The 12879-nt window shown below is 55.7% G+C and overlaps 1 protein-coding gene across 1 annotated transcript in view; it reads right to left on the reverse strand.

Annotated features, from left to right (window-relative positions):
- Positions 1 to 4525: 4525 nt before the first annotated feature.
- CCDC13 (coiled-coil domain containing 13) overlaps positions 4526 to 12879 on the reverse strand; it is a 34977-nt gene continuing 26623 nt past the window's right edge. The window contains exons 13-15 of the mRNA XM_054594493.1: positions 7693 to 7847; positions 5330 to 5444; positions 4526 to 4773 (exon numbers count right to left, since the gene is read on the reverse strand). Coding sequence (XP_054450468.1) covers positions 4614 to 4773; positions 5330 to 5444; positions 7693 to 7847 — 430 coding nt within the window. The 3' untranslated portion in view covers positions 4526 to 4613. The remainder of the gene's footprint in view (positions 4774 to 5329; positions 5445 to 7692; positions 7848 to 12879) is intronic.

Here is a 12879-nt window from a genome sequence, read left to right on the forward strand (position 1 = left end):
GCAGCCGGGGTCCTGGGCCCTGGAGGAGACCGGCACCCAGGAGGGGTGCCGGTGGGAGTCCGGGAGGGATTCCTGGACTGGAGGGGGCGCTTGAGCAGCGTCCTGAGAGGGTGAACGGTCGTTAGGAGTGAGCTAATCCCAGTAGCCAGGCACAGTTCTAAGGCTGTGCGTGGATCGACTCTAATCTCCCCACAACCTGTAGGGAAGGTGTCGCCCTTAGCCCTGGTTGATAGAAAAGGAAACTGATGCACCGGGAGGTTAAGCAGTGAGTCAGCCCCATTAGCTGCCCCAGCAGGCGTCCTCTGAGGCACAAGAGGAAGGTTCAGGGAAGCAGGCAGGGTGGTTTGGCCCCACAGGGAAGCATGCGGGTCCAGCCGGCTCACGTGAACCTGAGCTGCACCTCACTGGTGTGACCACTTTTCTGTGCCTCAGGTCCTCACCTATAAACAGGCGGGCTTCTGGCCCTGACCACGCTGGGCTCTTGCGGGGTTCGATGACTCACTCCAGAGCAAGGGCTTGGCTCTCTGAGTTGCTCATAAAGAGAGGCAGCCCTGACCGGTGAGGCTCAGTGGGCTGGGCATCCTCCTGCGAAAGGTCGCTGGTTCGATTCCCCATCGGGGCACATGCCTGGGTTGTGGGTTCAGTCCCTGGTCGGGGCACGTATGAGAAGCGACCAATCGACGTTTCTCTCTCACGTTGATGTCTCTCTCCTTTTTTCTCCCTCCTTCTAAAAATAAATAGAGTCTTTAAAATAAACAGACAGAAACCCCTGCACTCAAGAGGCAGAACTCATGTGCAGTACATGTTTACTGGGTGACCCCCTCGCAGCGGAGTCTGTAGGGGGCCAGGCATGTGGAGAGGGCAGGAGGGGTAGTGGGCGGGAGGCCCCCAGACCAGGGGCTGGATGGCCCAGGCCAGCTGCACGCTGTGTGAGGGTGGCGCGCAGGGAGAGTGCCCAGTGTGGCCAGTGCACACAACAAGGGGCAGGAAGCCGACTGGGATAAGACCGGCACAAGCACCTGGGGCCACAAGAGCTGCCAGGAAGGATGCAGTGGGTAGAGCTTCTTTTCGTCCCTTAGGTTTGTTGTTGTTCAAAGTAAAAATGTGGAGCAAGTATCTTGGGTGTGTATTAATGTGTTTTGTGTTGGCTGTGTGTGGGTCTGTGTGCATGTTTTTTGTTGTATGTTGCCTACAGCACGTGTTGTCTATAGATGTGTGTGGTGTGTGTACTGTGTGTGTACATTTGAGACATGTGGAGCAGGGGCAGGCGGGCAGAGACTTCCCTGCAGGCCAGCGGAGGGCTGGCTGGGGGAGGGGTGGAGGGGACAGGCTGGCTCTCCACACTGGGTGCAGGGGCCCGGAGGAGAGACCCAGGGGCCATGGACTGTGTTTGGGGCTTGAACGGGCCTGAGCCACGCTGCAGTCTTATCTCGCTCTGCTGTGTTGTCCCAGAGGCCCCATGGGGACAGTGGCCAAGCCACACCCGTGGCTCAACCAGGTCTCACCTGTCAGTGCAGGAACTTGAGCACCCAGGCCCCGGGCACCGGCCTGGGGTGCAGCCAAGGAGAGCCCTCACGTGAGGCCTCTTTGATTGTCCTTGGCCCTCCCCCCACCACCCAGTGGCTCCGGCCAGTGCGCTCTCATCTGTGAAAGGCAAGTCCAGCCCCCTGCTGCCCACTTGCCTGAGGGCTGCGGAATGTCATCCTCAGGGTCCCAGGGACAGGTGGCATTAACCTGGGCAGACCGGGCTGCCCCACTGGCCACCTGGCCCCCCTGGGTTAGTTCCTTCAGGGTCCCAGTCCTTGGCCCCTTTGACAACCCCTCCTTCCCTGAAAAATCCGCTCCCAGGCTCCCCTGGGCCTCTCGCTTCCTCCCTGCCCCACCCGCACCTCAGGGAGCTGTGGACAGCCCCTCCCCGCCCAGAGCTGGGCAGAGCCTGGGAGCCATAGCAGGGCAGGTGGAGGCTCTGGGGTCCACGTTCTGTTTTTGCACTTCCCACCCCGACCAGTAGCCGCCGGCTCCACGGCTCCACAGCTCCACCGTGGCCCTGTGTTTCCCGGGCCCTCTGACCGCAGCGGGAGCTCCTGGGGAGCAGCAGCAAGTCTGGCCACCGGAGAGGCTGGCCTGCAGCCGGCACTCCCTGACCCTGCGGCCTGGCCAGCTCAGGGCATGGTGGCCTGGGACTTCTTGGAGCCCAGGAAGCAAGTCCGCCTCACCCGGGACCCCCATGCCCAGGGCAAAGGAGCCGCTGGATTTGTTGAACTCCCAGAGGTAACGCTAAGGCTCACGTGTGCCAGCCGCCCCTCCAGCACTTGGCACTTTGTAACTCAGTGACTCCTGAAGACAGATTCCAATGGGAAATGGCACAGACCTGGTCTGACTAAGCTCGGGGTGCTGAGGGCAGGTGCCAGCAGACGTGGCAGGGACCCCCGCCCACAGCTTTCTGGCCACGCCCTCAAGGCCTGGAAATTGAAACAGATGTCTTTACACCTGTGGCCTAAACAAGGCCCGAACGTCCGGACTGATCTCTGCCGGATGCTAGCGAATCAGTTTACCCTGAAATGTGCAAACAAGTTTTCTTTACTGTGCCTGACTGCAAGCTCCCCCTTCCTCTCTTACATAAGTTCTGTTTGTATCTCTATGGACCGAATTCAATCTACTGATGCATGTCCCTTGTACAGAAGTAATAAACAGCAGGCTAATGACCAGCTGCATGTCTTTGACTGATTCTTACACAGCAGCCCAGGAGGGAGGTTCTATTATTGTCCCCATTTTACAGAGGACAGAGAGGCTCAGAGAGGTAGGCCACAGAGTCGGTGAGTGGGGAGAGGGACTTGCCCCACGCACCCCACCTCCTCAGACCCCAAGTCGGATGCCCCTTCCTCGCCCAGACCCAGACCTGCACCAGGAAGGGCAGGCAAACCACCCCTGAGTGGCCACGGTGCAAGGCCTGCCACCCCGCGCTCCCCTGAGGTGGCCCTGCTGCTCTGCCCACCCCCGAGGAGGGAGGCTGGTCCTACACGTGCTCCCCGCCAGGAGGACCAGCGCCCGCATCCCGCACGCTCAGGTCTCCCTCTGGGGCTCCCCTTCGCCGGCAGGTACAGGTTCCAGCCCTGCAGCCCAGTGTCCTGGCTCTGCATTTGGCCCGCTGCCCCTGTCACGCTGTCCCCGCCAACACAGGCCCTCCCACTCCCTCTCTGTCCTCCATCCCCCCTCCCAAGGAACCAGAGAAAAGCTGTTCCTTCTCAGGGACCCGTAAGGCCCATCAGAGTCGCCTCTTCGTCCCCACGGCCTGCGTCACCCCGTGCAAGGTCGGGGCTCCTGGCCAGAGGGTTCAGCACAGAGTCCCTCCACAGCTGGGTCCCTGAGGAAGGACCTGAGCAGACAGGCCCCAGGAGCCCCGGGTAGCTTCCCCTGGGGAAGGGCGCTTTCATGGTCTGTGCTCCCAAGTTTGTGAGTCACTGCGCAAGCAACACAGGGGCTGGTCTCCATGTGCAGGAATGGGCGTCCACACCCACATACACGCCCGTGCGCACACAGGCCAGTGTGGAGGGGCCACAGCCCAGCCTGTGTGTTCACGAGTGCACGCTGGCGGCTATACTCCCGGGTCTGGGAATCTGTGTGCATCTGCGTGTGTGTGTGTGTGCCTGTGGGTGCTGGGAGGTGGCCATGGCGTCAGCAGTCAGGCCTGGGGCTCTCCTGATGCAGGGCAGCCCGCCTCCCCAGCGCTGCGGTGAGGGAGGCGCACCGCGCCTTCACCTGGACTCCCGCCCAAAGCTCCAGCCCAGCCCCACCTCCGCCCTCCGCCCCCAGCAGCCACCCCTGCAGCCTTTGGTAGCACATGCAGGGGTCTCTTGGAGCAGCTGACGGACCGCCCAGCAGCGGGGTGGGCGCACGGCTGGCCCTGGCGACTCTGCTCTGCCTTGGTGTCAGGCAGGCTCTGCTTCTTGCTGCACGTCTCCGTTTCCTCAAGTGTAAAATATGGTGACAATCCCCTGGGTCGCGAGAGGACTAGATGGGCTCAGATTTCCACAGCTGGTGCCCACGCGCTGGGAGCTGCAGCGATTATGAAAATAATCATTATTATTACAAGGTCAAGGGTCTGCATCTAAGAAAGCGCCCTGAGGTGTGGGCTGAAATGTGGCTGGGAGCGCCACGAGCTCACGCCGGCAGAGGGCGGGGGTGGCCACAGGCAGAGCCGCGGAGGGGGCAGGTGTGCCCTGCTGGGGGTGGCGTGGGGCTGAGCATCCGGGGGGATGCCCCCCGCCTGGAGCACCAGGGCCTTCCTGCGCGTGCCCAGTCACGTTCGCATGCAGGGGCTCCCGACGGGCCCTAGGACAAGGACGATGAGCCCTTGTCCGAACAGTGACATCTGTCCGCGGCCAGCTTGCTGTCCCAGACTCTCGCTGCTGCTGCTGCTGCCGCCGCCTCTGCCACCGCCGCCGGGCAGGCTGTTGGGCCTCTCCCACCGCAGCCACGTCCGCCCAGGGGCTCCCTCAGGGCTCCACCAGGGCTTCTGCTTTGCCTTTCTGGCCTGATGGGTTGGCTCTGTCACCTTGGGGAGCCTGTTCCAGGAGCAGGAGCCGGGGCCTGGGGGATACCGGGCCGCTGTCCTAGTGCTTGTTTGCCTTCTGCTGCCGCAAGGCCTGCAGGAAGACCCCTTTCACCTGGGCCAGGGTCTCGTGGTACATGCGGAAGTCCTCCTCCTTTCCCCGCAGGGCGCTGCCCAGGGCGGACCTCAGCGCCTCATTCTCCTCCACCTGGATGGCCAGCCTGCACCACAGGAGAGAGGGCTCGGTGAGACCCCCGCTGGCGTGTGTGCGTTCGTGCGTGCGTGCGTGTACACGGGACCCCGGGGTGGGGCCGCCAGCACAGCTGCTGCGCAGGCGCAGGTTCTCTCCCCGATCCCAGCCTCCCATGGACCCTTGGGGGAATACCACGTGAGATTCCTCTCTGCGCCCTGCCCCGAGCCCTGGGCCTTTAGCTCCTCAAAATGTCAGCTGCCCCAAGGATGGTACTAATTTGGAAAGGTTCCCCCTCCTTCCTTTCCCATCACTGCATTTAACCTTGAAAAGTTTAGCTAAGAAAAGGGGGTCTGGCAACCCACGCTTCGTAAAACTTCTCATAGGGCTCTGGGGCTAACGTGGTCATGGCTGAGTCTCTCTGCTTCCTGATGGCCAGTCGCTGAATTACAGGCCTACACACCAGGGCCCAGCAGGACCAGCCTTCTGGGCAAACACACGTTTAAGGGGAGGGACGCGATCCTTCTGCCCATTGAAGCACCTCCACCCAGGCGATGCCACCCTCGGGAGGACAGGGCAGGGAGCACCTGGTGGTCAACTCCTCCATCTGTGACTCCATGGGCATGCCGGAGAGCTGGGCGAAAGATGGGTCCTTTTTCTCGCTCCCGATCGGGTTGTGCCTGGTGTTAGAGCTGGGCAGACCTGTGGGGCAGCAGCGTGGCGTTCTGTGACAGGCCATGGGCCTGTGCTCTCCCACTCCTCCCCCTGCTGCCCACCTCCTGCCTTCCCCACTTGTGGAAACAGTACCCCTCCTTCGAGGTGCAGGACAAGGCCTGCCTCCCTCGGGAAGCCCTCCCTGATAGCTGCTCCGCATTCCCCTGGACCATGGCTTCGGCCTCTGCCGCAGCCCTGGCTTTTCACCCTCACGCCTCTGTCTGTCTTTGTTCTTTACAAGTTTCTGGAAGTTAGCTGCGCTTGAGGTCTGGCCTGCAGGCTGAGCCTGAGTTTAGACAGTCCCTTCATCTGATGTCCTCACACCACGACGACCCCCCGTCCAGTCCCCATCCTGGCCGGCAGCTCCATACACATGGAGGGGCCAGGGCGGCTGGGGTCAGGGACCACAGAATGCTTAGGAAAGGGAACCAGAGCCCAGCTGGCGGGGGACGTGGGCTGGATCCCGGCACCAGAAACTCTCTGTGTGAAAAGGCCCCTGAGGCAGGCGGCTCCCAGGGCATATCACTCGGGCGTCAGGGGCCTGGTTTTCACCCCCTGCTGTGCGGCCTCAGGAAAACCACCAACCTCTCTGAGCTGATGTCCTCGCCTGTAAAACGAGAACAGTTCTCGCCTCCAGAAATCTGTGAGGCCTGAGGGGACGCACACGTTCCCTTGGGGAACACGCCTGAGTACCGCGGCTCCTCTGACCGCACCTCCTGCTCCCTGCCCTCCCCATCGTGGCCTCACAGCCACCCTGCTGCTCCTCCAGGCTCCCCTCCCCCTTCCCCCACCTCTGCTCAGGTGTCCCCTCCTCAGAAGGTCTTCGCTGGCCACCCCGTGCAAGATGGCGGCTCTCTCCGGCCACCCATCCCCTTCCTCTGCTTTGAGCCATAGCACCTGCTTCTGTCTAACCTGTCATGTCGTTCACTCTTCATTGGGCTGGAACTGCCTGGAGGGGCCAAGTCCCAGACTCAGGTCTCCTCATTTTACAGACGGGCGCTGCGCTATGTGCCGCCCATGTCACAGGCCAGCGGGTGGACAGCTTTCCCAGGCAGCTGCCCCTGGCTGTCCGGGCAGCATCAAAGCGGTTTCTCCCGCCAGGGGTCGGCCCTCCCAGGTAGGGGGCTGGCTGCTCAGCGGCGGGTGAGCCTAAGGCCTGGAGGCACCACATCCTTGGGGACATGTTCCTGAGGGCCCAGGAGGGCCAGCAGGGCTAAGCCCAGCACCCACCTGAGCCTGGATTCTCAGTGGCACCGGGAGGCCCCCTTGAGCCCGGGGCCTGCTGGCGAGAGAAGGGAGAAGGGCACAGCTCCCTGACTGTGTCTCACGTTGCGGTCTGATCTGGGCGGGGAACAAAGGTCTGAGTGTCCTTGGCTGGGGGAGGGAGGGGGAGTCCTGGGTGCTGAGAGGCAGAACACCAGCTCCAGCAGAGAGCCTCGAGGGGGTGGGGTGGGACGTCAGAGGGCAGCAGGCCCAGCCCCTCTGCGCTGGAGAGTCCCCGTCCCTGCGGGTCAGCTGCCCCAGAAAGGCCCTGGCTCTGGCATCCTGCGCCCCCTGCTTGCTCCAGCCCCACAAGACGCTAAGGCTGCTGGCCTCGCGGCTGTCCTTTGCGAACCACTGTGTCACAGCAATACACCTTTTCATTTAGGACAGCAAGCCCCCTCCGCTGCTGGGTGTGGTCATATGACTGGGGTCTGGCCAAGGCGCTGAGCGCACAAGTGACACGCAGCCTTAGGGGTGCTGCCTTAAATGGCAAAGAGCAGGGTGTCCCCTTTGAGCTGCTGGCGGGGCAGTGAATGCAGCCACCTCAGACCATGAGATGGAAGCTCAGCGTCGAGGACAGTGGAGCACCAGACAGAGGAGCCCAGGTCCCCAGGCCTGTGGAGAGGCACCTTCAGCCTCGCTTACGACAACAACGGCGGGAGGCGGCAAGGGACCGGTCTGCGGCCTCCCTGGCGGGCCCGCTGTGCCCTACGGCCAGAGTCAGTGGGGACAGAGGGTTGAGGGATGGGGTGGGGTGGTGGCTGAAGACATTCAGCGAGGGCCCTGCCACTTTACCCTACGGGCTCGCAGGCGAGCTGGGCCAGGGCCCCCAGGGGCGTGGCCCTCTGGGGCTGACTGGGAGGCCGGGGGCGGGGAGGACACGCAGCAGCAGCAGCAGCAGGGGCAGGCCGGCCGCACCCTGAGCGGGGGGCCCCTGCTTCCCACGCCCTCCCCTGCCGGTCCCTGGCCCCACCTGTTCTGCTCCGCGAAGCTGCTCTCTGAGAGCCCGCCGCCCTCCCAGGCTCCAGGCGCATCTTCTCCAAGTGCTGCTCCAGCACCACGGTGCGCTGCCGCTCCTCCTGCAGCTTCCTCTCCGACTCCAGAAGCTTGCTGTCGCTCTCCTCCGCCCTGGGGACCAGACGAGAGGCGAGGGGCTGCCATGCACCCTGGCAGGCAGGACAGCTCCCCCCCACGCCCCCCTCCATCCACCTGCTCCGGCTCCCAAAGGGGTGCGCACGTCTGACACGAGTGGTGGGGGACCGGCTCTCCTTCCCTTTTACCGCAGTGACATACTCCAATAGGAACAGGCACTTGAAAATCCTGCCATCCTCCAAGGCTTAAGATGAAGAAACCTGCCCCCTCCCCTCTCCTCTGCGCTCCCAGTTCCTGCTCGCCAGAGGCAACCAGTTATAACACTTTCAGCTGCTGCTTCACTGTTCCCTGCCTTATTTCCACAGATGCTTATGCTGCTATTTTTAAGGGTTAAATATAACCTTTTGACCTCCTGACATGCAACACGAGAGCTTAGTTTTATTTCAATACTCCCCCCTTACCCAGCAGAATCACCTCTCCACCTCCTAGTATGGTTATAATACCATTTTGGGGGGCTGAATTAACAGTAGTCGGTACATTTGTTTGTATTGCCGCCGTAACAGATGACCAGAAACATAACAGCTTACAATGACATGTATTTACGATCTCGGCTCTCGAGTCAGAGGGTTCAGGGCGTTCTGTGGGTGTCTCCGCCCAGGTTCCACCAGCCCCATCAAGGTGCTCGCTGACCTGGAAGTTCTGGGGGAGAGTCCGCTTCCAGGTTCACTCAGGTTGTTGGAAGAACTCAGTTCCAACAGAAGGACTGAGGTCCCTGCTTCCTGCTAGTTGTTGCCTGAGTCATTATCATCTTTCAGAGGCCTCCACCTTCAAAGCCGGAAAGGAGCTTTCTTGTGCTTTCAGTGTCTCTGGCTTCTGCAGCATTTCCCCGCCAGAGCCCAGTGGGAGGAAGTTCTCTGCTTTTAAGGGCTCAGGTGATGACATTGGGCCCACCCTGTAATCCAGGATAATCTTCCAATGTTAGGATCCATAACAATAATTACATCTGCGTAGTCCCTTCTGCCATATAATATAAAGCGCTCACAGGCACAACGGCAGGGAGCGAGCGGCAGGGGGGATGAAATCCTGCCTACCCCAGAAATGGAATGGTTACATTGTCTTTCCTAATTGTTGCTTCTCTTTGAGTCAGTAATTGTTTTCTGTTTATTATTGTCTACGGCTATTCTTATTGTTATTTTCTGTGCGCCTGTCATGAAGTCATGGGCCTTGAGGACCTGGTCGGTTGGATGTTGCACATGAAGGACTTGTTGACTCTCCCTGGGGCTGGACTGAGGCCTTTCCCGTGGCTGGGCCTGGCACTGGAGACTGCGGGTATTAAAGGCTCGGCGAGAAGGCCGAGCTCCCCCGAGGTTCAGCCCAGGCAATGGTTACAAGCACATACAGGTCCGAGTGGCTGCCGGGAACCCTGCAGTGTTGAAGGACGCGGTCCTGGCACCGTGGGGAAGAGTCGAGAAGGAACTGAACGGCGACAATTTTGCAAAGTACACAACTACTAAAACAAAACGTGATAAGAACTCAGGGGACAGCCTCTTAAGCAAAACACCCAGACAACCTAAAGGTCCATCAACAGGGGAAAGACAGCGTAGGCGGTAACATATCCGTGCCACGGAACGTAATAGAGTATGAGAGGGTTGTGCTGTGCAGCGCAGCAGCTGCCGGCGGGATGCCCCGGGGCAGCTACTTAAATTAAAATTAATGAACATTAAAGAGAATTAAAAATTCAGTGCCTCAGCCATACTTGCCTCACTTAAGTGCTCAAGAGCTGCACGTGGCTAATGAGTACTTTACTGGCCCGCACAGACATAGAACAGCTCCTCACGGAAGGCCCGCTGACCAGCGCCGCTCTGGCAACGGGGAAGGAGGAGGAGGAGCTACGTGTGTACAGACACGCTAGGCCTCCAAGTCAGGGAACTGGTGAAGAAAAGCAGGCGCCACAAGATTCCGTATAAAGCCCGCATGTAAATACGTGGTAAATAAATCATAGCGGGTTAACACAATAAAACACTCTGCAACCATAAGAAGAATCCGTGCCGACATGAGGAATGTCTGCGATGTATCACTAAGTGAAATAAGTAGCAGAAGGTTGTGCATCATATATGAACTAACTTTAAAATGTATAATATTAAGAATTTGCAAACAAATCAATACTAATGCCAATGTAAGTCCGCCCATGTCTTGAAACAGAGGAACATTCAGCAGATACTGACTTGTTATCTGTGGGAAAGGGGCTCTCATTTTTCTGTTACATTTTTCACTAGTGCCTGTTTAAACAAGTTTGTATTCCATTTGTGATGGGGAAATAATAAAAGAAATGAACAGTAAACACCACATAAAAGGCTAAAGTACTTTATGAAATGTTCCCACATTTAGGGATTTCTAAACTCTGGATTTCTCCCTTTCTCCCCAAAATGTGCCTATCTTGATTAATGTCACTGTGGCTCATGCAGTTGCTTGGCCAGAAACCTGGGAGTCACTCTTGCCTTCCCTTTGGTCCTCGCTGCTCTCAGCCTCCAGTTCATCAGCAGGCCCTACTAGCAGGGTGTCTGACCCGTGGCCTGCGGGCCCCATGCGGCCCAGGACAGCTATGAATGCAGCCCAACTCAAAACTGTAAATTTACTTAAAACCTTTTTTTTTTTTGCTCATCGGTTTTTGTTAGTGTTTGTGTATTTACTGTGTGGCCCAAGACAACTCTGCTTCCAGGGCGGCCCAGAGACGCCAACAGGCTGGACACGGCTGCTCCCACAGCTTTTCCTCCAGCCAGGCCCTTGTTTGTGAATGGCTTGGAGCGTGGTCCTACCAGCTCTCCGACATCACGTGCATCAACCTCGTGAAACTCCAAATATTTCTAAAGATTTGCCCTTTTCACTTTGTACTTGATTTTCATTCTGTTTTGAGAGTTTGACCAAATGACAATGTGAGGTGATGACTATTAAGTAATTAAGTCATTAGTGAATGAATGTTTTGATGTTAAAAATTTTGTTTTTGCCCTGACTGGGGTGGCTCAGTGGGTTGGCTGTCATCCCACAAAGCCAAAGGTCGCCAGTTCGATTCTGGTCAGGGCACATGCCTGGGTTGCGGGTTTGGTCCTGGGTTGGGGCATGTATAAGCGGCAACTGATCGATGTTTCTCTCTCATATCAATGTTTCTCTCCCTCTTGTTTTCCCTTCCTTCCTCTCTCTCTAAAAATAATTAATTTTAAAAAATGTTTTGCTTTCATAAGGACTGTAACTGTTGGGATATTGGCAAAGAATACTTAGATAAGGAAGTCCTCATACCCAGGAATTAATTTAATACTAATGATACAAGATCCCTATGGAGATCAATATTACACATCATGTACATAATACTGTATACATAATTTATAAAGAGCTCTTTAGAGATGTAAAGAAAAAATAGGAATGAATGACTAAACATGGACAATAGTATAAATAGGTACTTAACAGAAAAAAACACATTAAAGGGCCAAAAACATGTGAAAAATATGTTCATCCCCACTTTTGTTACAGCAAAGCAGGTAAAAGTAGCGATGAGATATTAGTGTTCTTTTGGAGTTTGGCAAAAATGTTCGTGATTGATAAAACTTAGTATAGGGAAGGTATGGGGAGGAACTAGTCGATAGTTCACATTACTGATGGGAATATAAATTGATTCATTTTAAAAGGGCAATTTGCCATTATTTGTAAACATTTTCAATGTACATACTCTTTCATTCAGTGATTCCACTGTTAGAAATTCATGATACAGATATACTCTCACAAATATTTAAAGAAATGTCTAGTGTGGGTCTTTTAGTAATATATGTGTGTACATATTTGTGCCTACACAAATACACACATACCCATGCATACATATTTTTGGATGTGCAAAGAAAACATTTTGTAAATGCTAACAGTTCTTTTCTATGAGGAATGAGAACTTGTGGGGTTGGAAAAGGAGGCTTTTTGAAATAGGTAACATTCATTTGTCATAGTAAAATTAGTAACACTTCTAACAGCATAATTCAGAGGTTTTCATGCCAGCAGGAGAGCAGAAGACAAAAACTTGGGCTCATGTAAGACAGCAAGCTGCAAGTAAATTTGCTGCATAATTCTGGAAGCCCCCAAAGAGTGCTTTGCTTCTGATGCAGGAACTGGACAGTCTCCACCTCTAAGCCAGGGTCGGGGTAAGGACATCTGCAGCCCACCAGGGCCTCAGCGGGGCACAGAGCACCCATCATGGGGACATTGGAAACAAAGGGGCTCACACTCATGTGTTCAGGAAATCTAAACCAATAAATTAGCCTAAATGACTAATCAGTGACCAAGAAAACCCCAAAGCTCCACAGAAACAAAAGCAGGACCATTCTGGGGAAGGACTTTCATGACCTAAGAAACTCCCATGAGAAAAAAAATACACTGAAGATAAGCCCACAGAAACAACACAAAAACATAAACCATAAACCATAAAACATAAAACAGAGACAACGGGGAGAGGCAATATAGAGACGTAAGTCCTTGGAATGAAAAGCACACTAATTTCTAAGTAGGAAAAATAAAATAAAATAAGTAAAATAAATCAAAATAAAATACCTGACACATCATAGCGACACTTCAAAATGTCAAAGACAAAGAGAATCTCTGAAGAAGCAGCCAGAGAGAAAGGACAGGCACATCCAGAAAGTAACAATATCAAGCCAACCACACATTTCTTTTTAGCAACTGCAGATGCTTAAAGACAGCAGGCTATCATGGCCTCCAAGGGCTGAGAAAAAATACTCATCTCTCTGGAATTCTATGCCTGAGTGTATTCTCACTCTCAAGAGGGCATAACAAAGAGATTTAAAAATAAGCAAAGACTCAGAGTTGGCCCTTCCTGTGGCCTCTCTGAACTGCCCAAAGGATGTGCATCAGTAAAAGAAAACTGAGGAGAAGAAAAAAAGAAAAAAGAAAAGATTGAGATGCAAGAAGCAACAACGAGTGGGAAGACATTTTGAAGCATGTTGGTAAAAGTAAGTGAATGTTGACTGTTTTCTAACATGACAAATTTGGAGAGTTTATTTCAGAGGATTTA

This window comes from Pteronotus mesoamericanus, unplaced genomic scaffold (assembly GCF_021234165.1).
Source record: "Pteronotus mesoamericanus isolate MK-2021 breed Mesoamerican mustached bat unplaced genomic scaffold, CSHL_Meso_final scaffold_533, whole genome shotgun sequence".
In the NCBI taxonomy this organism is placed as follows: domain Eukaryota; kingdom Metazoa; phylum Chordata; class Mammalia; order Chiroptera; family Mormoopidae; genus Pteronotus; species Pteronotus mesoamericanus.